General features: G+C 36.8%; 1 protein-coding gene across 1 annotated transcript in view; it reads right to left on the bottom strand.

Moving 5' to 3' along the window:
• Positions 1 to 25490, bottom strand: part of SYNPR (synaptoporin) — a 365523-nt gene that overhangs the window by 114637 nt on the left and 225396 nt on the right. Inside the window, exon 3 of the mRNA XM_074196086.1 lies at positions 7493 to 7617. Within this exon, the coding sequence (XP_074052187.1) occupies positions 7493 to 7617 (125 nt within the window). The remainder of the gene's footprint in view (positions 1 to 7492; positions 7618 to 25490) is intronic.

Consider the following 25490-nt stretch of genomic DNA (forward strand, 5'->3'; position numbering starts at 1 on the left):
GGGTTTTTTACCTCCTGACACCACTCAAACTAACCATCAGCATTAAAATATCACGTAGGTAATTACTTCAAGAATCTTCCTCTACCTCTCCTCTCCCCTCTATTCCAGACTTTTCTGATTTGGGGTTAAGGGTTTTGAGTTTCTTGGATACTAAACTTAGAACTGAAAAGCAATTTAGATATCACAGTCCAATGACCTCATTTTATAGATAAAGAATTTGAGTCCCAGAGACACTGAGTGATTTGCTGAAAGTCATGCAGGTGGTCAGTCTAATGACTTACACCTGAATTTAGGTTCTCTGACTTCAAATCCATTCTTCTTTCCTCAGCACAGTACTGTAAATGGCTTCTGCAAATCCTGCTTCCCCTTGGACCTTTCAATTTCAATGCTGCCCTTATTGTATAAATATTCCTTGTCTAAATACTGATGGGGGGGGGGAGTCATCTGTTGGACCTCCTGTCATCACAACCAAGTTCCTATTCCACTTACCCAAATATGTCTATTTTTTTCCAAAGTGGGTAATAATACACAATAAATTTAAAAGCAAGGGTAGCTCACTGGACTCTTCAGGATCTCAGGCAACTAATATTTTATAAATTTCAAACAAAGGCACCCATTTGCAATATTAAATGAAGTATCTCCTTATAGTTCCATATACCAATATGTCTGGTGAAGGGGGGAAAAAGGTGCTACATGGTAGAACTAATTGAATACAAAACCTTCATGGACATTAACAATTCATATTTTTTGTCATCATGAATTTTCATAATCAATTGATTCTAAGGGTAAAATGAATCAGATTTCAGACATCAAGAAGGCCTAAATTGGAACCCTGTCATAGAGACTCTATCTGGGTAAGTGAAGTAACCCTTCTCAGACTCATTTTCCTTATCAAAAAAGAAAATATTTGTAAAATGTTCTTATTAGAGTATATACGATGTACTCCATGGTAGGTATTATATAAATGATTGTTCCTTTACCTTCCCTTTCTCCTCATCTATAAAATGGCAATAGTAATATCTAACTACTAGACCTGTGAAAATTCATTTAGGTAATATACATCATGTCTGTAAGCATTCAAGTGCTATAGAAATGTAACCTATTATGCTAGCTATTATCATGTGAAGATATCTAAGAAACTTAAATAGGGTGTCTTTATATTTTAAAAGGTGGATTTGGTGATCTATGCTATTTGCCACTATAAGAATCTATCCATCTCCTTTGCCTTCTGAATCATTCTAATTTCCACAGTTTGGGTCACTGAATTATACACTGAAATATATACTGATGATTCAACTCTGAAACTAACTCTTATACTTCTGCTCCCCTCAAATCCACAGTGAAAATACAAGAACCTCCAGCACGATAGGTGCTTCAAGCTCACGGCAGCCAGAAAGGTCTGACTAGGTTCCATTATGCTATTAGACCCCAGTTTTAGGATCTGGCCTTATACCTTGTCTCTATTCACTGAAGTTTCCTCTTGATCTCTTGACTATTATCTCAGTTCAGGTACTATCATCTTCACTCCACTACTCTCAGGGGGGTTAAACCTATTTTTTTCAAGTCATCTCCAGGGATGGATGCTTCTATTTCTGTCAGAATACTCTAATGTCACTCGACAGTATGAACAGATTTTCACATATTCTTCACTAGCATATTCTTCTTAGCTCCTGGATGTCCTACTGTTTCCAGTTGTGGAATTCTCTCAGTCTTTATTGGTTTATCCAACTTATGAGTCTCAATATTGTTTCTTCCAAACCTCCTTTAACCGAATCATGGGGTCTCTGACCTCTCACTTGAATGAGCCCCAATTCTCATTTTCATAAAATGAGCTAATCCGATCTTCTCATATTACAGATTAAAATTAAAAAAACATCAAGAACAACAAATCTTGAGGTCCAGAGAGGAAAAGTGACTTGCTCAAGGTTAAATGTATACTAAAAATCCCTCTGTCTCCAAGGGAAGTTCTCTTTCTGTTGCCCTATGCCAAATGTATAATGGAAATTTATCAGAATTTTTTCAGAAACAAGAACTTTGTTTTGTTGTTATACAACCTAGCATTATTTTGAACAAATACAAAACATTCTTAGAAGAGAAATTTAAATGGATGAGACAATCAAAGTGGCATGGTGAATTAGGAGCAATGAGGAGTATATCAAGGAAACAGTTATAACTAACTTTGCTCTCAGGGGATGTCTCTATGGAAGGTAGCATTGACCAGTCAGTACTGATCAACTTTTGCTTCCTTCTTTGTAGAGACCAATCAGCTATACTTTGTTATAAAAATTAGCTTCATTTAGTTTAGAGGTCCCCAGGTCCTCTCTGACCCTTTCTTGAATTTTTTTATGGCATTTACAGCAAATGAAAAGTTAACACAATCACAACAGTCAGAACCCCCAGTTAGGACAATGTCTAAAATTCATAAAGAGGGTTGATCCTCTGGCCTAAATAAGGATGTAAGAGAAAAAAATTGAGATGATTAAAGTTATTTAATAGCAGAATAAGCCACTCAAATTCACTAATCAAGGAATTCCAGTAGAAGATAAATGACTATCTGTCATTTCTGATTGTGATTTAGGTGTAGGTTGTAATAGATAATCATTGAGGCAGCTTCTGACACACTGTAATTCATCACATAATGCTAGTGCGGGGCATTTTGAAAACATGGACTATACCATCCCATAGATAACAATGATGGTACCATGTCTACCATCATGAGCTCTGGTGTTCACGTATGAATGAAGACCTAGCCAACTACAATGTCTACGAAGATTTGATAATCCCAGGGATCATAGATTTGGAGATGGAAGCTACCTTATAAATCACTTTCTTTTATGGAGAAAACAGCTTAGGCACACAAACAGGAAATTATTTGATCTATATCTTGAAAATCCATTCTCAAGTGACTTAAACAATCATAGATTATATCTGTATTGTGTCTTATGCTTACAAAAGCCTTTAACACATTACCCTACCTGAATCATGAAAAAAAGCCATTGGAGACACTCACTCCACCTATATTTTGTGCCATTTTCAGTGATTCCCTAAGTTATGGATCTCAGAAATTAAATTTTGTTTCTGACAGTGTTGATAATGATGAAGAGTAGAAAAAGTGTATCTTTCTTATTTGCTGTCCATTTATACCTATTCTGCATGTCAGCTAAGTCAGAAAATCACAAGCCAAGGTGATGGAATTGTCAATGATCAGAAGTGTCTATTGAGCCAGGGCTAAAATACAGCCATATTCAGTGCTCATTTCACTTCATCAATTCTCTTTCCTGTACCAAAACATACCAAAAGAAGTAATGAATTGTGAAGGATGATGGTGACTTGTCCTCTGACCCACTACCCTGAGGTCCAAAGGTACTGCAGGTCTTTACTTCCTTTCTCCTTTTATTCTTTTCTTCCTAGAAGACTTCATTGTTTTACTTTAATGATCAGTCAAAATTGGTTGGAAAATCATAATTTCTTAATGAAGTAAAAATAAAAGTGATTATCAAAGCACACTAATGAACATGGGACTATTAAACATAGACTTCAGTTAAGGCTATCACTGGGGGGGGGGGGAGATGGTCAGAAAGAAATTACAGTGTAGGTAAAACCTATTATAATATCCAAAAATGCCTTTCCTTTCTCTATGAGTCACAAATCTTAATATTATTGACTTAGAGCAATAATTACTAATTTAATTTTGTAAGGAATGAATCAAAGATTGAAAGTATTCTCTAGTTGGCAAAGCATAATGTGAATTGTTGTTCTGCAGTTAACTCAGTTCTACCGGGACTTGTAGGAGACCAGTGGGACTCAAACACATTCACTGTTATGTGGCCAACTTGTGTTGGAGCCCTTTGAGCTTATATTGGTCTGACGCATTGTACATAGACCTTGTCATCATGGTGTCATTTTAGTCCTCTTTGAGCATGAAGGACAAACAGCAACAGACTTGTTCATTCTGGATGACAAAATCTAACACTTCCTGAAGGTCAGTCATTTTCAAATGATCAGAAATGGTTCATACCATCATCTCTTTTGCCCATCTATCTGTATAGCTGAATCACCATTTATCAGTTAGCATACTCTTCATGGAGTTGATTCAATGTTGTGAGGGAACAATGGATTTGACCATAGTTGGAGAGTGATTAAAAGGCCCACAGGACACATACATAGGAGGACTAAAAGAGATAGAATAATCCTTGAAAAGCCAAATGGAATATTTGGAGAGATCTTGATTCCCCTGAAACTATTAGCTATCTATAAAAAATTTATATTAAACAGCCCTCATCATGATGTCAGTCTTTAATATTCTGTTAGTCTTTCTGACTCCAAAACCAGTCATCTATTGACTACATCACAGTGTCTCTCAAAGTATTATTTTAATTTTCTCTTTCTCTCTCTCTGTCTCTCTGTCTCTTTCTCTCTCTGTTCCTTTCCATTCATATACACAGTCATAAACACACCAATAGCTATTGAGTTATCAGTGTTTTCATATATGCACATGTATACAACTCATTCCAAATTTAGAAGAAGCTTATATTCTACCCACCAAAATTTACCATATATAAAATATGTATTTATACAAATAGAATTTGACTTGATGTTGGTTAATGACCAGTATTCCCCTCATACATTATAGCAAGAATAATTGATATGGAACTGGATTTAGAGGCAGGAGAACTTTGTTTCAGACCCTCCCCAGACATTAATGACCTATATGATACTGGGGTCATTGAATTTCTCTGCCTGTTTTCTAATCTATAAAATGAAGGGGTTGGATTCAATGGTCTCTGGGATTCTTATAGCTTGAAGTTTTTGATCCTATGGGCTGCCATTCTCTCTTTTGGACAATTCACAGCTAAGAATTCATGTAAAGATGTTGTAGACTCAATTTGGAATTATATCCCCAGTTCTTGGATCATAATAAACACTTAATGAATGCTTTCTTTTTTCAATCATTGAAACTCTTCTCTACCTGCTTATGGAGATGCAATCTATTTTGAAACAGTCAGAATTCAAGTTCTGATATTATTCAAGCCAATCAATCCTAACTGAATAGTTCCAATGGACCACTAAGGAGTAGATTACTGATAGTTCTCATGGTAGCTGGATATTAATCCATGAGATACTTTCAAACATGGTTCTTGACTCTTTTGGTGTCACAATTCTTCCAATATTTTTATAATATGTGTATTCATGCAACACTGGTCAGCCAGATGAGTAAACTTCTGGTGGCAGCATGGATTTGGAATTTTATTATGAATGGGATATTTGAGCATTTTAAGAATCACAACAATATTACATATTAGAGAAGCACTTTATATTTTGCAAAGCCCTGATTATACCTCCTTCATTAAATTACAAAATAAAAAAAATAACAAGTTTTATAGTTAACTGGAAAAAATGAAATAATATTGAATTTAAATGGCTCATATTATAACAATAGCTTTTCCTTCATAACTTTTTGTTCTTAGTATGGTAGACATAGAAGTCTAGCTACTTGCTGCCCATCAGTGGTATCAAACTTAAATAAAAACAATGCTAGGGCATTTAGGTGGTACAATGGATAGAACATAGGCCCAGGGGACAGGGGGACATGAATTCAAATCCAACCTCTGACACCTGACACAATAGCTGTGTGGCCTTGGGCAAGTCACTTGACCCCAATGCCCCACAAAAATAAAAGCAAAAAACCTTAATAGATTGCCACAGATTGCATATTGCTTAGAAAATCACAAAACAATATATCTTTGTTGTACCCATTTTTATTTATTTTGCTGAACCTTTTCTATTAACATTTCAATCGTCATAGTTGGGAGTTTTATGGGCTAAAGGTTTGATACTTTTGTTGCATATTATTGGCATTGATAGTAGATAGAAGAATCAACATATAACTTATAACTCTTTTAAATGTCCTAAAATGACATCATTGCATATTCTGACAAGCCTGATGACCTATTAAATCGCTTCAATGAATATGTCATTTAAAAACTAATTGCTTTTGTTCAGGTAACTAAGCAGCCGATTTTATTGTCTTCCTTGGTACACAATAAACTAAGTTGTCAGAAGCTGATGAATAAACACTCTGATGTGATTTTTAAAATTAATACCAATGTCAGTGGTATTAACTTTTAATGTCTTAGAAGAAAATAACTTTTAAATGATTTAAATGACCAGTATTTCACTGTCCAGATTCGTTTATAATGAGGGTTCTTGAAATAACTGTTTTGAATTAGATGTCTTAAAACTGGTGGTAACTCAATTTTGAGATTCAAACCAAAAATAAAATCATAAGATTTTGCAAAGTAAAAAAAAAAAAAAGAAAAAAGAAGTTCAGTCATAATCATAATAAAATATATAGGGACTATTTAGAATAACATATTTGTTTTTTTTTTTTTAACAAAATGGTAGTCATGGAACAAATTCATCAGAATATTAAAATTTTGGGAAGCCGGTGTTTCAAATTATGCCACAATACCCAAGGTGGGGTCTTTAGCTAGGGTCAGTACACTAAATTTTATGGTCAGGAAGTGAAGCAAAAAAATTTCTCCTAGGAAAATAAACCCTTTTAGAATCATAAACAGCAGTTTCTAACAAGATTATTATTGTTTTAGATTGGAATTGATCCTTTATTCATGTGACATGGCATAGTCTAAAGAGCATCGATTGATTTAAAATCTTACCCCTCCCCTCATTATTTGTGTGCCCTAGTTAATAAATTTAAATTCTTTGGGCTTATTTTTTTTTAAATCTGTAAAATGAAAATATTGTGCTAAAAGGTTTCTGAAATCTCTTTCAGCTCGAAATTTGTGATTCTATGATCTGCCTGGTTTCTTGAGCAGAATATTAGGATCAAGCATTGGTCATCTGAAGAATCTTTTGAGTACCACCAGATTGGAAAGGAATTAAAATTAATAATTACATCTCTCTTGATACTAAAAGCACTCCATAAATAGTTCTAGCCTAGTACTGTGACTTCATAAGATTTCCAAGTCCCTAGTGGCCTGCCAGTCTTATGGCAATCAGAGTAACAGAAATATCCTAAATGTATGCGCGATCACCAACAGATTGACTTTTATATCTTATCTGGCCAGTTTTTTGTCTATCTACTTTTGATGTGATTCCTTGAGGATATTAAATATTGTCTCATTACAGCACAATGGGAAAAAAGCAGGTTTGGAGGGAGAGAACTTGTATTTGGGTTTTGGATTATAATTTATTGCCTATATGTCAAGAGCTAATCCATAGTTTCCTTGTCTATAAAATAATGGTGGTTGGACTACATGACTTTTAACTTTACATATAGATCCTATGAAAAGAAAATATCCCCCTCAGCCTTTGGGAGGGGAACACTAAACTCATACTTTGTGATTTGATACTCCCTAAGTTTAGATTGATCCCTAAGGAAATTCCCAGGTATTCCTAGAACTTCTGAATGTATCTAGATTTAACATATAGAAAAAGGAAAGCAGGCTTTTCAAAGAATGCCAGGAGTTACCTGAAAGGATAGGCAAAATCTATGTCGATGCTGAGGTCACTCTCGGTTTTGTTGGCACAATCTACGCTCAATCTCAGTGCGCCAGAATAGCCACCACATGTTGCAAATGCAAAGATTGCAAAAAGCTGAAAAAGAGAAAGGAGAGAGAGAGAGAATTAAATAAGTTTTTAAAATGAGCAAAAATTATTTCAGATAACTCAAAGAATTAGACAATAATGTGAAAACAGTGTTTTCCATTCAAGTGGCCTAAATATCCACATTGTGTCACATCTAATTGCAGAGTATTATTGGTCTTGTTGGCAGAGATATGCAAAGAATCAGTTGTAAGAAGGGTGAATATTGCAATTAGTTATTATTTGTAGGATTGCTCAAGGGGCTGTTTCATCTTGGCCCTGGATTCCCAAAAATTCTGATCAAATTTGCTGAATCATTTTGGATGGATGTGATATACCTATTGATGCTTACTTAGCCAGAAAACCAACCACAGAAGCAAAATCACCAAACCTAATTGTCTTGTCTAGAATTCTCTTTACAATTCAAGACTTCCCCAGACAAGAGGTCTAATATGACGTCAAAGAAAGAGGCCAGGAACCCCAGATTGATTATAGATTTAGTTTAGTGATCAAAATGGGCCTCTTATATTGAAGTAGTCTGGAGTGGTGGCTAGATATCATATTAGATACCCTCTAAAACCCCCCAAATCCATGTAGTCATTATAGAAAGTAGACAAAGGGAGGAGGAGCAATAGCATATTTTAGTTAAGATTCTTCTTCTTCTTCTTCTTCTTCTTCTTCTTCTTCTTATTACTGAGTTTACTCTGCTCAGCACTGGCCTTGGGTATCAGGTTATTGGTGTCATATCAGTGTTGTTTGTGCTGGAAGTTTGGGCATGCAGAGTTATGTGCTAGTCACTGTGCTAATATTTGACAATATTATGGCTTTTCCCAATAGGGACCCAACACCAATGGTTTCAAGTCTTGTTTTCTAGACTGACCATTTGTGCTTGATCTCAATCTTATTAGTATTACCTGGAACCTATCTATGCTTCTACAGCATATATGGACAATACTAACTGAGATTTCTATATTGGAAGTTTCTCTTTTAGATAGATAAGCTCTTGAAGCTATGGCTTCTTTAAAAAAATCTCTGTATTTCCTTATGTCAAGAACATTGTCAATAATGAACACTGACACATTTTGGGGAAATGAATAAAAGAACGTTATTCAAGTACAAGGAGGGGCATCATGTGGAAGATGGATTATGTTACCTAACCCACTGGGGAAACCTGATTCAATGTGTGGATATTTCATATCAGCAACTCTGGTGTGATGTAACAATTTGAAATATTCAAAGTGGGTAAGTCTACCTTGGGAAAAAATGAATTTTTTTACCTGAAAGATCTTTAAGGGGAAAAAAACTGAACATTTGAGGTTATGTTTTAGAAGGGTCAGTGGATAAATTTCAAGGGATTCATAAATTCAGATAGGAAAATATCTATATATCTTTGTTTTCACTAACTTCTAAGTAAGAAACAATATTTCTTCCAATTATTAATTTGAGAAAAGACACTGAAAGGGTCTTATGTGAAAGGGTCTTCTTATGAGAAAGGGTCTTCTGTCTTCACTTGACTACCAATAGGGTCCACGATACAAAATAAGTTAAAATTAAATTCCTTTTGTAGAGAAGTCACAGAATCATAGATCTAAAAGGAACCTCAAAGGTCATTTTGGGGTGGCTAGGTGGTGCAGTGGATAGAACATGGGCCCTGGAGTCAGGAGTACCTGGGTTCAAATCCGGCCTTAGGACACTTAATAATTACCTAGCTGTGTGGCTTTGGGCAAGCCACTTAACCCCATTTGCCTTGCTAAAAACCTAAAAAAACAAAACAAAAACAAAAGTCATCTAGCTCAATGCCCTCATTTATAAATGAGAAAACTGAGGAAGGGGGAATTTTGTGATTTTTCTGAATATGACACAAATATGAAGTGTCAAAGGTGGAACTGAACCTAGATTCTTGAACTGCAGTACTAATTTACTGTACCATTCTTGATTTTCTGTGATTCTGTAGAAATTCTGATGTACCATAAGGTCCTAAAATTGAAATTTTTTTAAAATAATCAAACAAATACAAAATTTGGTTCAGCATATCTTTAGCATCATATGTGTTCTAACATTATTCATTAAGAAATTGTCTATTTTGATTTGGTATATATGATGCTTAGGCTGCTAGATGGTTCAATGGATAGAGTGTTAGACTTGGAATCAGGAAGACTCAAGTTTAAATCTTACCTCATATGTTTAATATCTATGTGACCATGGAAAGTCACATCTCCCCTGAGACTCAATTTCCTCACTTATTAAATGGGGTAATAATGAAATATACCTTAGAGGGTTATAGTGAAGATTAATAGATAAAACCTCAAGTAAATTATTATGTTGAATTGCTTTGAAAATAATTCAATTTAATGATGATTTATTTATTGCCCACAATGTTTACTCTGTTGACCTTGCACCACCAGGCAGCTAGGTGTCTCTGGCATTAGTATCCTGAGGACAGGAGTTCAAATCCTGCCTCAGATTCTTGACACTTACTAGCTGCTAACCTTGGACGAGTCACTTAACCCTGATTACCTCACATCCAGGCCCATCTCTAGTCATCCCTATTTATTATATCTAGCCACTGAACCCAGATGGCTCTGGAGGAGAAAGTGAGACTGGTGACTTAGCACCACCCCCATTCAATTTATTTGCTTTTTTTTAGGTTTTTTTTTTGCAAGGCAAATGGGGTTAAGTGGCTTGCCCAAGGCCACACAGCTAGGTAATTATTAAGTGTCTGAGACTGGATTTGATCCCAGGTACTCCTGACTCCAGGGCTTGTGTTTTATCCACTAATCTACCTAGCCACCCCTATGTGCTTTTCTTGACATCACCTCCATGAGGTCATGATCTTCTTTAAGAACATAGGACAAAAACCTTCACAACAGAGACTTCCATGTCCTGAGGGAAAGTAAGTTGTACATAGATAAGGAAATACAAAAGGAAATTCAATTAAATTTATAGGGGGAGGTTAGAAAACTAAACACTAGGTAGGGTTAGGGAATCAAGAAAGAACTCCATGTAAGTAAAGATGGGTAGACATGATGCCAATATGGTGAGGATGTGGAATTCTGCAGCTATTAGAGCTGCCTCCACCAATGGTACCCTCTCTATTACTCTTCAAAAATCACCTGAGGTCCTAAGAAGTTAAGTGACTTTTCCAAGATCCCACAAAGGAAGGCTTAAACTTAGGTCTTTCTGAATTCAAAATCAGTATCTTTTCAATGATTTCATGGTCTCTTAAAAGATAATGGTGATGAGGATAACCCATTGTTCGAATTAATATAATTTTAACTCGATCTGATGCTATTTTGGTGTAGGCAGTTCATGATGAGATATTTCCACTAACAAGTAAGATTTTCATGGTTCAGAGGGTTTGATTTATAGGTTCAGAGGGTTGTTTAGAGGCACTGAGAGGTTAAGTGAATTCATTAGCATCATACAGCCAGTATGTGTCAAAGGCAGAACTTTAACCTAGGTCTCTCTGACTTCAAGGCTCTTAATTCACTGTTTCTCATTGCCTCTTACTGATATTATTATATTGCCAGTTGAATATGGGTAAGACTATCAAAAATGGTACACAATGAAATTATTTGTGGGAGGCACCATTAACAACTGTGTGATAGCCATGTACCATTGCTTGAATCATCAAAAATAGATTGACTTTGGCAAATAGGCCAGATTATCTAATAACACCTAGATTGTGCCTCAAACAGAGTAGGTGCTCTATGTGTACTGTAATGAAATTAAAAACATCAAAGCAAAATGATTGTGAAACAGTGAGGGGGAAATGAGAGCAAGGGAGAGAGGGGGAGAGAGAGAGAGAGAGAGAGAGAGAGAGAGAGAGAGAGAGAGAGAGAGAGAGACCAAGACACAGAGAGACAGAGACAGAGAGAGAGACAGACAGAAACTGAGACATAGAGTGGGAGAAAGGGAGAGATAGAGAATCAGACAGAGGGATAGAGAGTCAGAGAGACAGACATAGAGATCAATAGATAGATAGATAGAGAGAAGAGAAAGAGAGAGAGAGAGGAGCAGAGAGACAGAGACAGAGAAAGCAAATATTTTTTTAGCATGATAGAGTGATCGTGAGGAAAGATAATTGGTCTGTTGGTCTGAATTCTAGTTTAGTCTGAACTTCCATTTTTTGGTAAAATTATAGGCTTAAACACCCTTCCTGTTCTAATATTAACCCTTCCACCCTGTAAACCCTTAAGCCCACTCATAATTTTCCACTCTCTTAATCTATGCTCATCAAGTCCATTGTACCTGGGTTCATTTTTATGCTGTAGGGACACTCATCAATGCTGGAGACAAATCTGAATTTCCTTCTTCTAATAGCATTGTAACATTCTGATAATTAGAAGTAGTCTTGACTTGTCTCTGGGGGTCTGTCAGCTATTTCTAATGTCAATCATTCAAAGGTTTTGAAGAGAAAGAACCTTCTGGGAGTCAGGCACAAAACATATTTCTTTCATTTCAATTCAATTCAATTCACTTCACCAAACCATGGAAGGAACCTCAGTGGCCATTTAGTTCAACCCACATATGAAAGGAATTTCTACTACAATACAATCAAGAAATCGATATAGCTTCTCCTCTGAATTAAATTCAATTTGACTTAACAAGCATTCATTCCTTTGTATATTGTATTTGGTGGATAGTAAGCATTTAATCACAGTAATAGTGCCTATCTTAATAATGATTATTATTTATATAAAAGTATTTGACTTAAAATTTTGCAATATTCTTTACATATGCTATCTATATTTGATGCATTTGTAAGGTAGGATGAATTGTTACACTCATTTTTCATATGGGGAAACTGAGGCTTGTAAAGGTCAAATAACTTTCCCAGGGTCACACAGATAGTGTTTGAGACAGGATTTCAATTCAGATCTTTATATCAGGTCTAACCCTCTAATCCACTGTGCTACCATAATAAATGTTTCATCCACTCTTTAATTCATCCATTGAAACATCTATCCATAAATCTATGCATCCATCCATTCATCCATCCATCCATCCATCCATTGAGCAGAGTTTGTATAGCCCTAACAAAACATAGATTTTCCTTTCTTCCTTTTGTCTTTATCTCCTGCTTCGTCATTCTTCCTCCACCTGGCCTGTTCCTTGGCACAGATGGGAAGTAGGCAAAATTTAACATCCTTTTGTCTCCAGTTTAGGTAGATCTCCATTTTCTATTCCAGGAATCAATCTAGGATACCTTTTCCTGAAAGATTTGACCCTATGCAGTCATCTGTTTAGTGATCCTTATTGAACTCAGTAAAAACTATTATCCCTCCCACTGTAATTTCATATTAAGAGGGACTCATAAAGATTCAAAAGCTTGGAAAGTCCAAAGAGATGAGTCTTTAATGGTGGAATTTTATTTTCTCTAGTCAGAAGGAAGAGCAATTATGGCTCAGGGACCTTCCTGGTCTTTTGGACTTTTCCTTGTATCCCCAATCCTTTCTTCAATCCCTTTCATGTAGTAAGTTGTTGAAGAAATATTTGTTTTCCTTTGAAAGAGACTGTGTATGCCACCACTTATTCTACATTTTTTTAAGAGCTGGAAGAAAGCATGACTAGCTTGTCCAACTCATTTATTTTTACAGGCGAGGGAAACCAAGCATCAAAACACTGCAGATTCCATCGATTCATTTTCAACTTTGAACAACTAAAACCCCACCACACGCCATTTGGGGCAAGGTAATTCAGCATGATTTAGCAGATGAAGTGCTCAGTTTGGAGTCAAGGGAGAACTGTGGGGGCAGCTAAGTGGCACAGTGGATAGAGCACAGGTCCTGGAGTCGGGGGGACTTGAGATCAAATTCAGCGTCAGACACTTACTAATTACCTAGCTGTGTGACTTTGGGCAAGTCTCTCAACTCCATTGCCTTGCAAAAACCAACTAAAAAAAAGAGAGAACTGTGTTCCTATCTTAGTTCACATTTATTAGCTTTGTGATGTTGGACAATCAGTTAATTTAACTAACCCTCTGTTTCCTAAACTGGAAGGAGAGCTTTGACCTATCGCATAAGAAGGTTTTTCCAAAAGGGAATAATTTCCTTCTAGGGGAATCTGCAAGTGTCACTTAGAGAACTAGTCATTAAAAGCACACCAAGACTATCTGAGTTCTGGATTTGAATCTTGATTTTGCCAGGATAATAGCACTCATTTGTTCTCTGAATCTGTATTTCTGGTCCATAGCACAATGTCTCTTAGAGTAGACAGTTAATAAACATTTGTTGATTGAATGATGGAATCCACCTTACTAGGTCATGGGCAGGGAGGCATTCTGCAAATTTTAAAACACGATAGAAATATACACAGTTATTGTTAGGAGATTATTCTTGGCAGGAGAAAACTGGCACCACCCTTCCTCAGGTGTGGCAATCAAAGCTCAGTCTGAACATGCCCATGCAGTAATGTCAGTCCTACCACTTTTGGAAATCTGGGACGGTTAAGTATATAAGGCAACATAATGAAAATTTTAACTTGCTATAAAATTTATCAAGGCACTCTGTTGAAGGAGATGGAAATTCAGTGACTTGTATTGGATTAGCAGATTTGGCTCCTAGTAGACTGCTTCTCTTTTCCTCTTATTGAATTAAGGAAGTAAGAAACATATGATGGAGATTTATCAGTCATTCATACCCAGAGGCTCTGGAAAGACCAGAATTTGAGTCTTCACTGTGATCCCTCTGAGAGGGTCAGAGATGACACAATGGAAAGCTTATTGGAAAGGAATCAGGACGTCTGAGACCAAATCTTAGTCTGGTTTCTCACCAGTCCTGCAATTATTTGCATGTCATTTCCTCTCTGGGTCTTAGTTTCCTTGCCTCTAAAATGAGAGGACTGAATTAAAACAACGTTCTTCAAAGTCCCTTCTAGCTCTGAGAGTCTATGACTCCTATTTTAATAATTAGAGGGTGGTTTTTACTTCTTCCTGGCCTTGAAGACAAAAATGGAAATTAAAATCAAAAGAAAGGATATCTGAAGCCATGGCTATATAGTCCAGAGCTCTCCATTTATAGAGAGGAGGAAATTGAAGGTCATCTGAGGAAAGCCCCAGGATTATACATTTAAATTGCTGAAGTCCTTCAAGTCCACTGAGCCCCAGCCTATGATTCTGCAGAAAAAAAGAGGTTAAATGGCTACCCCATAGTTATATAGATAGCAGTAACAGGAATAAGATTATATTGCACTTATTCATATCTATTTGAAATTGTTATTCTAGAGTGAATAACTGTATATTTGAGGAATATATTAACTCTGCCAAGCCAAGTTCATCTACACTGGGCTGGTCATAGGCTAATAAAGTCATTGCTTGAAGAGACCTTCATGTTCATTTAATCTAATTCCCTCATTTTACAAATGAGGAACCTGAAATCTAGAGAGATGAAATATTTAGTCATGCCAGCTCCCCTCACATTCAGCCTTAAGACTGGAAGTGACTTCAAGGCTAATTTAGTTCAATTTCCTCATTTTTCACAAATGGAAATGAAGTCCTAGAGAGATCAGGTGATTTGCTGAAGATCACATAGATAGGAAGCAAAACAGATTTAAAATCAGGTCTTCTGACCAAATATCTTAGGGCCACCTACCACCTGAATTAAATTCTCCTCTGACTCTATCTGATTGACTATGATGAATGAAGACACTTAAACTTTCTGAGACTCAGTTCCCCCACCTGAGATGTATGGCTAGTCCTATTTATACTACCAATATCAGAGTTTTGTTTTGTTTTACTTTTTGAAAGGAAAGGACTTTGCAAACCTTACAATATTGATTTCTTTTCCTTATTAATAAGCATCACTTTGAAGGTCTAGGAGATGATGTAGTATTTCAGCTGCTAATGAAAACATATAATCATTTCTTTTTTCTTTTTTTTTTTTTTGCATGGCAATGGGGTTAAGTGCCTTGCCCAAGGTCACATATCTAGGTAATTAGGTGTCTTAGGTCAAATTTAAACTCAGATCTTCTGACTAGGGTCAGTGCTCTATCCACTGTGCCATCTAGCTGTCCCCATATACTCATTCCTTGAAAGGAAAGGAGACGAGGGTATCATTAATTTATCAAATGAATTGAATGAACTTTCCCTTTTCAGATTTTTAATCAATCAATCAATATTTAAGTTCTTACAATGTGTTAGTCACTCTGCTGCATAATACAGATAAAGAGATAAAAAGGAAACAGACCCTGCTCACAAAGAGCTGACATTCCATTGGAGAACCGAATATGCCCTTCAAAATACGTGCAGAATAAATATAAAAGAAACACAAGGCAGTATGGGGGCAGAGACTACTACTATTTGGGGGAATCCAGGAAGGCTTCATACAGAAAATACCATCTGAGGTGAGTGTTGAAGGAAGATAGAGATTTCAATTAGAGTAATTGCTGAGGAAAGACTAGATTCCAGGCATGAGTGAACCTTGGCAAAACCACAGAGGTGAGAGATGTGATGGCCTGTGTGATGGACAATAAGATCAGTTTGGCAAGTCTCTAGAGTGAAGGAGGCAGCTGGGGGTGCAGTGGGTAGGGCACCAAGTCTGGAGTCAGGACTTATCTTCCTGGGTTCAAATCTGATCTCAGACATTAGTGGTGTGACCCTTGGGAAAGTCACTTCACCTGTTTACCTTAGTTTTCTCAGCTATAAATTGAGCTGGAGAAGGAAATGGTAAACTACTCCAACATCTTTGCTAAGAAAACCCCAAATGAAGTCATGAAGAGATGATCACAACTGAGAAACAGTCAACAACAAAGAGTGTGGGAAGACGGGCACAATGTATTACGAGATTGGAAAGGTAGGTCAGGGCCTCACTGGGAAGAGCTTACTTTCCTTCACCAGATTTTAGAGATAATAATTGGAATTGAGGCCAGTGATATAATACTTCATTTCTTCAAAAAAAATAATCTTTCTACCATCACAGCTAAGACTGTCATTTTGTGTTCTGTCTCTCTGTCTCTCTTTGTCTGTCTGTCTGTCTGTCTGTCTGTGTCTGTCTCTGTCTCTGTCTCTGTCTCTGTCTCTGTCTCTGTCTCTGTCTCTGTCTCTCTCTGTCTCTCTGTCTCTCTGTCTCTCTCTTTCTGTGTCTCTGTTTCTCTCTGCCTCTCTGTCTCTCTCCCTCTCTCCCTTCAGTTGTTTTCAGTTCTAGGATAAAATACAAACCTTTCAGCCTGTCATTTAAAGCCCTCTACAAATTGAGGACCTTACTCCTCATCATGATCTCTATTTTCCAGTCAGTTTAGTCTCTGAGCTGTTCCATGAACTAGACCTTACCATTCCTGCTCAAAGAAAGAGCCCTCTGGGTCATCCCTCCTCATCTTTGTCTCTCAGAATCCTGAACTTCTTTCAATGCTCAGATTAGCACCTTCTCCTACCCTTACCTGGTCCTTCTTGGTCTCTCCTCTCCTCTTTCTCATTTTTTCCTGGTATTTTATTTTTACTATCTAAGTAAATGTCATGGTATATTGGATTTAGAGTAGGAGTGGTGAATCCCAGATCTGTAACATCTCCTGGGTGACTTTGAGGAAGTCACTTAATAGCTCAGGGCCCTCAATTTCCTTCTCTATAAAATAAGAAGGTTGAGATGGATCACCTCTGAGGTCCATTCTAGGTCAACAACCAGGCAACTTGATACTATAACTGCTAATCCATGGAGATGAGCCTTGCTCCTAACAATAAAAAACACTCACTATGTAATTCCCTAACTGTTGCCAAGACACAAAGAGCCCTCAAACATTTTATGCATTGCTAGCTTGATTGAAAACATTGGCAGGCAAAGAGGAAACAAGATCTCCACCAAATCAATTATTTGGCCTTCTCCAAATTGGAGGCCCCTTTTATCAGAAACTACTCTGAAATGATTAATGATACCCAAAGATTTCTCCTAGAAATATATCACTAGGGCTCTACTTTTGGAAATTGAAGGGACATAAATGAAAAATGAGATGAACCTTCTGGGTTCATCTGTGAAACAAAATTGGGAATCTCTATATTAGAAGGAGAATTAAGATATGCCAAACTTAGGCAACTGGTTAGCACAGTGGATAGAGAACCAGCTCTGGAGTCAGGAGGACCTGAGTTCAAATTCAGCATCAGACACTTAATAATTACGTAGCTCTGTGATCCTGGGGAAGTCACTTAACCCCATTACCTTGCAAAAAAAAAAAAAACAACAACCCAAAACAAAGAGAGTGTCAAACTACCACTGACAAAGGGTATCAAGTATCTACAGTAGAATGATGGTGAGGAAGTCATTCTAAGGTCCTGGTATACAAGGGCTAAAATGAAGGGTATTGGAGTTCTCTGAAATAGGAAAAGAGAAAACTGGAAACTCAGGATAAAGGCAAGTACCATTTCTCACAGTTATGATGAGATGAGAGATGGAAGCAAAGGTCAATCCACCCTCCGTAGTCTTCCTTCACATTATTAGGACATGATAACTAGAAGGGAACTAAGAGGTAATGGAACTCTATGGCCTCCTTTAACAGGGAAGTAACCTGCCAGTTTCTGTTGGCTATACGGCCAGACCTCATTTGCTTGATGCCCACATCTGTGCCTTCTCTTCTGAATTACTCTAGGTTTGAGTGGAGGGACATGTCAGAGAGAGAGAGGTAGAAAGAGATATTAATTGTAATCATGCCAAGTTTCTATATTTCAACATTTTATAGGTTTTAGTTCTCTGTAACTTCATGACTCCATTTGGGGTTTTCCTGTCAGAGATATTTTTTCTACAGATCATTTTACAGATAAGGAAATCAAGGCCAACAGAATTAAGTGACATAACTGATCTGCCCAGGGTCATATAGCTAGTTAAGTGTCTGTTCAAACTTGGCAAGATGAGTCTTCCTGATTCCAGGACTGGCACACTGTGCCACCTTGCTCCCCTATTCTTCAATTTAGCATATACTATGATAGATGGAGTCAGGGTTTTCTGAGTCACGGTTCAAGTTCTGTGACCCTGCAGATCATTTAAGTTACCATTGCTCACAGCAATTCTCTCCTTTTTTTTTTTTTTGCAAGGCAAATGGGGTTAAGTGGCTTGCCCAAGGCCACAAATTATTAAGAGTCTGAGGCCGGATTTGAACCCAGGTATTCCTGACTCCAGGGCTGATGCTCTATCCACTGTGCCACCTAGCCGCCCCTTCTCACAGCAATTCTCTAAAACTTTAGGCTCCTCACAAGGTACCCATCTTTAGTCATACTTATTCCCCAAATGAATTCCTTAATAGGGACTCCATACATAATCTAACCCAGGTACAGTTGAAAAAAACATTCTTTCAGGTATTCAGTTCAACCAACATTTATTAAGCAGTACTGACACAGAGACAAAAACTAAACATTCTGTGCCCTCAAAGAAATTGTATCTATTTGGGGAAAAATAAGGGAAAGAATGCATGAAGATTGTGTAAATGAAAATTCCATTCCTATGAATGTTTCTTGAAATGGCCCTTTATTTCTGTATCAACTACATAACTTTGATTCTGTGGTGCAACAAAGGTATCAGGGGAAGAATGCTAAATTCAGACCTTTTTTTTGGTTGAAAAATCTTGATACAGTGAGGTTATGCCAATTAAAGTTGATGGGTCCCTCCACATAAGAGTTATCCACCCACAGTCAGGCAGGTTGGGTTATTGCATTTGGCAGGCATAGTCATTAGATCTGTTAAATATCCATGAGTGTAATAACCTCTTACTTCCCTATGAACTTCTCTCTCTTCCTAGCCCTCCTTCTCTTGTGCTTTGTCTCTGGAAGATGAGCCATCTGTCCTCTTGCCCCCAGATGGCATTTCTGGAAACACAGCTGCTTACGGAAGACAATTGGCCCATCAACAGCCCTGGTATGGAGTGAGTCACGTTGTCAGTACATTTCACTAGACAGGAAAGGAAAGGAAAGGAAAAACCCAACCTGGGCTCAGCAGTGGGGTGATAAGCCTTCTTTACATTTAATCTCCCATGATATCCTATGCTGGGCTCTCCACCATCTTTGTCTTTTTGTCCTCCTCTATTGTTACTTGAATGTTTCTATAAAATCGATCCAACATTTCATGACATTACCCTCAATGGCTCCAAGAAGAAGACTTATAGAAAACTTCATCTTCAAAGCCTGCAAGGGGAGTCACATAAGAAAAAGTCTCACAATGCACCTGGAAGGCATGTTAATTGTGCCAGTTTGAGCAAGGTGGGAACTTTTTTCAAAAGTCCCATCAGCGTAGCCACATTTCCTTTCCTATAGTGTCGGTCTAGAGATCTTGCAGATCTCACTCTACCTGTCAGGATCAGGAACTGCATTGGTCCAACAGTTGCTTTTCTATGGGAAAGATACAGAAACAGAAATATACTTTCCATTGGTTTGGACTCAGTATTGACACGATATTATTGCCCGATCACATCTTTATTGAGAATTTAAGAAAAGCATCAACAACAGCAAAAATTTGACCAATGCCTATAGGATGAAGAGCAAAGTAGAGATTGAGGTCATAAAGGTTGTCAAATTCTTAATAGTGAAGTATTTCCCCTAAATTGTTTAGATCATGGCTTTAAGGCAAAATGTAGGTACATTTTCCTTCTACAAGGTAATGGAAGACAATTATTGACACTTGCTCATCTCTGCTAATAATTTGGAATGAAGCAAATCACACCAAAAGACTGCTTCCAGAACAAATGAGAAAACAGAATCAGATTGTTTCTCCTGACTACACATTTGTAATAAAGATTTTGCCCTGTTTTTTTAAATGGGTGAAGTGGCAGCAGAGGAAGGCTATCTGATAGTCTTGTCAGAAAAAGAAAGAAAATAAAGGAGAGCCACTGAAGCATTTTTTAACATTCACAGCAAAGAACAAAACAAAACAAAAAGCTACACAGTGAGTTTATTATGCATTTTAAGTGAAAAATGAGCTAGACATAATGGAGATTTGAAACATGTATGGTCCTCTCTTACTGTTTTATATAATATACAGAAACACTCACTTTATTTGGAGTTTGTTAAGCTCAGAATGATGATGATGATGATGATGATGATGATGGTGATGGTGATGGTGATGATGATAATAATAATGATGATGATAATGATGCTATTTGTCCTTCATTCTTGAAGAAAGCCATAACATCAGGGAGCTAATGCAATGACAAGAAAGTAAATTGAATTTGACTGAGGGGGTGCTGTTTTAAGTCATCAGTCTCACTTTCTCCTCTGGAGCCATCTGGGTCCAGTGGTCAGATATGTATTAGGATGACTGCAGATGGCCCTGAATGTGAGGCAATTAGGGTGAAGTGGGGCAGCTAGTTGGTACAGAGAAGGGAGCACAGCCCTCCCATGTTCAAACAAAAGAAAGCAGAATCACAGAATTTGAGAGTTGGAAGGGACCTTAACAATCACCAAGTTCCACCCATTCATAAAAACAAAACCTACAAGTGTTCTTTTAGACTTTGCTTGAGAACCTCCCAAGGGGGTTGAGATCTAGCACCTTCCAGGGCAAGTGCTTTGCCTTTTGGGCAACTCTACATTTCAGAAGTCTTTTTTTCTGAAATCAAGATTAGCTTTGCCTCCATGACTTCTACCAGATTCCAGCTGCTGGTTCTTTCCTCTAGGCCCAAAACAAAAACTTAAAATAATGGAGGCATTCTTTCCAAATAAATGACTAAACCATGATTTTGCACATTTTCACATAAAACTAAAATTAATACAAGGATCATCCAACCAGAGACTTTTAACCATGTTGGAGCCCTCAGGGCTTTGTTCCAGGATTCCAAAATTTGGAAATCATAGATAATAATAATAATACTCTATCATGAACACAACTCAAATTAGCATCTAGCTAGCAAGAATAATCATCAGTTAAAATAGAAAGCTATATGATAGCCATTCTCTTCCTTCCCTAAGGAAGTGCTCCTTTGCCCAGTACTGCTCTGCTGCTTCCCCCACTGGCAACCTTCCCAGTAGTCTATCATCTCCCTCCATAGAAAGGAGTCCTGAGTTCTACCTCAAATAGAAATTGTCTTAAAGAGTTGATTTGAGATGATATTTTCCTTATATTCCTGAGTGGCAGATTTTTCCATTATGACTCTGCATTTATCCATCCATTTGCACTCATCTCTATAGTGCTGATGCTTTGCGGTATTTTTGTCTCCTAGCCATGCTGCAGCAAAGGCTCTGCCCCAAGTCCTTAAACTAGCTTTATCACAAAAGAACTTTTCATAAATTCTCTTTCTCAGCTGGTAGCTCAAAAGTCAGGATCCCCACTCTCTAAGTGCATGCAATTCAAAATGGTCAGTAGCAAAAAACACCAAGACATGCCACAGTGAGAGTCGATGCCAATAAGGTGAACTAACCTATCTGCAATTAGGTATGGAGTTATATGTTGGAAAAATATCCAGGCGGTTTTGGTGTGACAAAAAATACATAGGGAGGCTTTAAGTAATGATAGAGGGTGCTTAGTAAATATGTTCTCTCTCTCTCTGTTTCTGCCTTTTTGTCTCTCTCTGTCTCTTATCATGTTTGTTGATTATTGTCTAATTCATAATAAAAAAATTAAGAATATAACCATATACATAAGAAAACATTTAAAAATTGTACTAATGAGATATAGCATAATTAAATAAAAACCATGGAACCCTTACAGTTTGTAAAGATACCATGGTTTTCATTTAACTATACTACTACTTCTAATTGGAACAAAATTTTCAAACAAAAAACAAAGGGATGATTGTGCAAATAATTGAATTTTTGCATGACATCAATAGTATTATTTCAAATTTGACTGCTTAGCATTTGGATAGTCACATTGTCTTTGAAAGTTTTATTCTGGATATGTAATTCCACAAAGTTGGAAAAGCTTTGATATGAAGGAACTGCTGCAGTGGAGAATTCCTTCTACCAGTGGTGTTCACAACTTTTAGGACTTTGTACCTTTTCCTCAGAAAATTGAATGAGGCAAGTAGAGATCAATTGATTTGTCCAAGGTCACTCATCCATTAAGGCATTTGGAAGCCGATCCCATTATAACATAGTGTCCTATTCATTTTGAACTGGAAAGCTAAAATAAATATAATTTAATTAGAGCAATAGTAGGTTTTTATTATCAAAGTCAGAAGGAACATGCTCAATCTTTAAACTATTTCAGTGCAATTAATATTTTATCAAGATTATTCTTTGACCCAATTTTCCCCACTTATTCTCCAAAATATTTTATGATCAAAAGGAAAATATTTCGAAATACACAATGTAAATCAAAGACTGACTTTGGACTTCACTGTCTTTTTATTCATATTTATATATTTAACACTTGATACTAAGCACAAAGTAGGTGCTTAATAGCTGTTTATTCATTGAATGCCAGTTACCAAATAGGATAAGAAGTTCATATTGCATTTTGTTTGAAATTGCAATAATTTCTTAAAGAGGTGGGTGAAAACTGTCATTTAGTCATTCAGCAAGTAATTGTTAAGGTTAAGTGCTAAAACTCCCGAGGAGGATGAGAGGAAAATATTTCATCAAGGAATGGTATGCTAGGAAATGAATACAGGCTAGTCATGTGGTAAGGAGGAGGGAACACAGACAGACAAGCAGGATTCTCCATCGTCACCATGGAATACCTGGAGAAAGTGAGAAAGACCTTTACATTGATCATCTTGAGAGAGGAAATGAATGAGTCCTCTAGAATGGGCTATCATGAATGGGTTGCCACCTGAATCATTGAAGAGAACTTCAGTATTGAGGAGATCACAGATACATTTGATTGGTTGAGTATGAATCAACCACTGTCCTAGGCACTGGAGATGCAATGAAAGAATGAACTGATCTTTACTCTCAAAGATCCTATTAGGGATACAATTATTATATACTAAACAAATGTCTATGGAATAAGTATGAAATAAATACAAGATAGTTAAATACAAAGTAGTTGAAGAGGGAGGGGCACCAGTATTTGAATCAGGTAAACTAGAAAAGGCCATAGACAGAAGATGGTGCCAGAGCTGCACTTTGAAGAAAGTAAGGAATTCTTTCAGGATGGGGTAAGGAGGGAGAGCATTCCAGAAATGGGGAATGATCAGTGCAAAGGCATAGATAAGGGGTATCAAAGGCTATCTGTCAAGAACTGTGAATGGAGAAAGGAGAAGGTTCATTTGGGAACGGGAGCAATAGGAAAGATAATTTAGATAACTTGGAGTCAGGTTTTGAAAGTTTTAAAAATCAAACAGAGAGGTTCATATTTAAAAAGTAGAAACAATATGGAAAAACCTGGAATCTATTGAGAAAAGAGTGACATAGGCAGATCTACACTTCAGGAAAATCACTTGGCAACTTAAGTGCAAAAAAAGAAGAGAGAACTTTGAAGTAGGGAAAGCAAGTTGGAGTTTATTGAAATATTGTAGGTGAGACACAACGAGAGCCTAAACTAAAGGTAGAGCTGTTTGAATAGAGGAAGATACTGGTTGCCAGAGATGTTTTGGAGGTAGAAAGGCAAGATTTAGCAATTGATTGGGAAGACAGAAAAATGATAAGTAGATTATAAAATAGCAGCTATGAATCTTGGGAGACTTGAAAGAACAATACAGAAAATTTTTGTAGGTGTGTGGATTGTGGAGGAAAAGAAATAATTTTTTTAGAAATGTTGAATGTGATGAGTCTACAGACTTCCAGTTTGAAATGCTTACTAGGCTATTACTGAAGTGGTACTCTGAGAATAGAATAGTATATACATTTTCAGCTGATGTCATTTTGTCTGTTGCTTTGCTTATTTGTTTTTAATTTGTTTCATGAGACAGTTCAATGAAAAAAGATGAAAAAAATCAAAAAGTATTAGTAAAGCTTTTTTAAAATGTACATAGATAGAGGAAAGGCTAGATGAGGAAAATAAACCTTCCTCTTCCTGAATCTGTCATAATAAATAAAGCTATAAAATAACGATTAAATTAAATATTTCCCTTAGAACTGACAATAATTCTTAGACAACTGATTAGAGAGCTTCAATTTTAGAACTTGGCACCTTTCCTGGTAAATTTAAGATGTAAAGTGCCTGAAATGATTTTTTCAATTGAAACTATCACTTACAGAATATAAGATGATCAGGTTATTGACTTTGGGATTCCTAATTATATACTTCTGATTGGCTGTTAAATTAGAACTAAATAACATTATCATATTAATTCATTCCTCTGTGCTTTCATAGGAAGGTAGTCTAAGACTGCTGACAAGATGTATCTGTCACTAGAAGAACAAGGTTCATCTTCTAAACATCACTTGTCAGTGTTTACACTAGCTGAATCTCTAAAGTTAAGCTAAACCTTAGCTCTTAATGGATTGATTGAATATTTTCAATACCTTCAGACCTTTAACCTCAAAATTTAGTACATTTTTAGTGGAAAATAAGTGATATTTGTTTTGCTTTTGCATCTGTGTAGGGAATGGCCAATTTGGAGACATTTCCCAAATAGGTATGAGTAATTCACCTTTAAGTTCTAATCTTAGGGAGCCCATTAGGGGTATTGAGTGACTTGTGATGGCCACACAATTAGCATATATCTGAGGCAGGACTTGAAATGTAGTCTCCCTGGCTCTGAGGATGGTTACTTGTCATTATGCTGCAGTGCCTCTGAAACTTAGGTTCATAGCTTTTCCTTCAGTATTGTAGAAAAATGAGATGACAAAGTATTTTGAGCCTTTCCTAGGAGCTTAGGGAGAAATGGATTCAAAGACCATCTTAGAAGCTCACGTCTCTGGGCCTTAGTTTCCTTAAGGGTAAAATGAAGACAATATGAGCTTCTTATCCTTCTGCCACCAATTGTTGTGAGGATCCAAAGAGAAAATAATTATACTTAATACTTAATAAGCACCTAATAAATCCTTATTTTCTTCCTTCCTCTGGACCCGTTTCCTCATCTGTAAAATGAGG

Source organism: Macrotis lagotis, chromosome 8, assembly GCF_037893015.1.
Source record: "Macrotis lagotis isolate mMagLag1 chromosome 8, bilby.v1.9.chrom.fasta, whole genome shotgun sequence".
In the NCBI taxonomy this organism is placed as follows: Eukaryota; Metazoa; Chordata; class Mammalia; order Peramelemorphia; family Peramelidae; genus Macrotis; species Macrotis lagotis.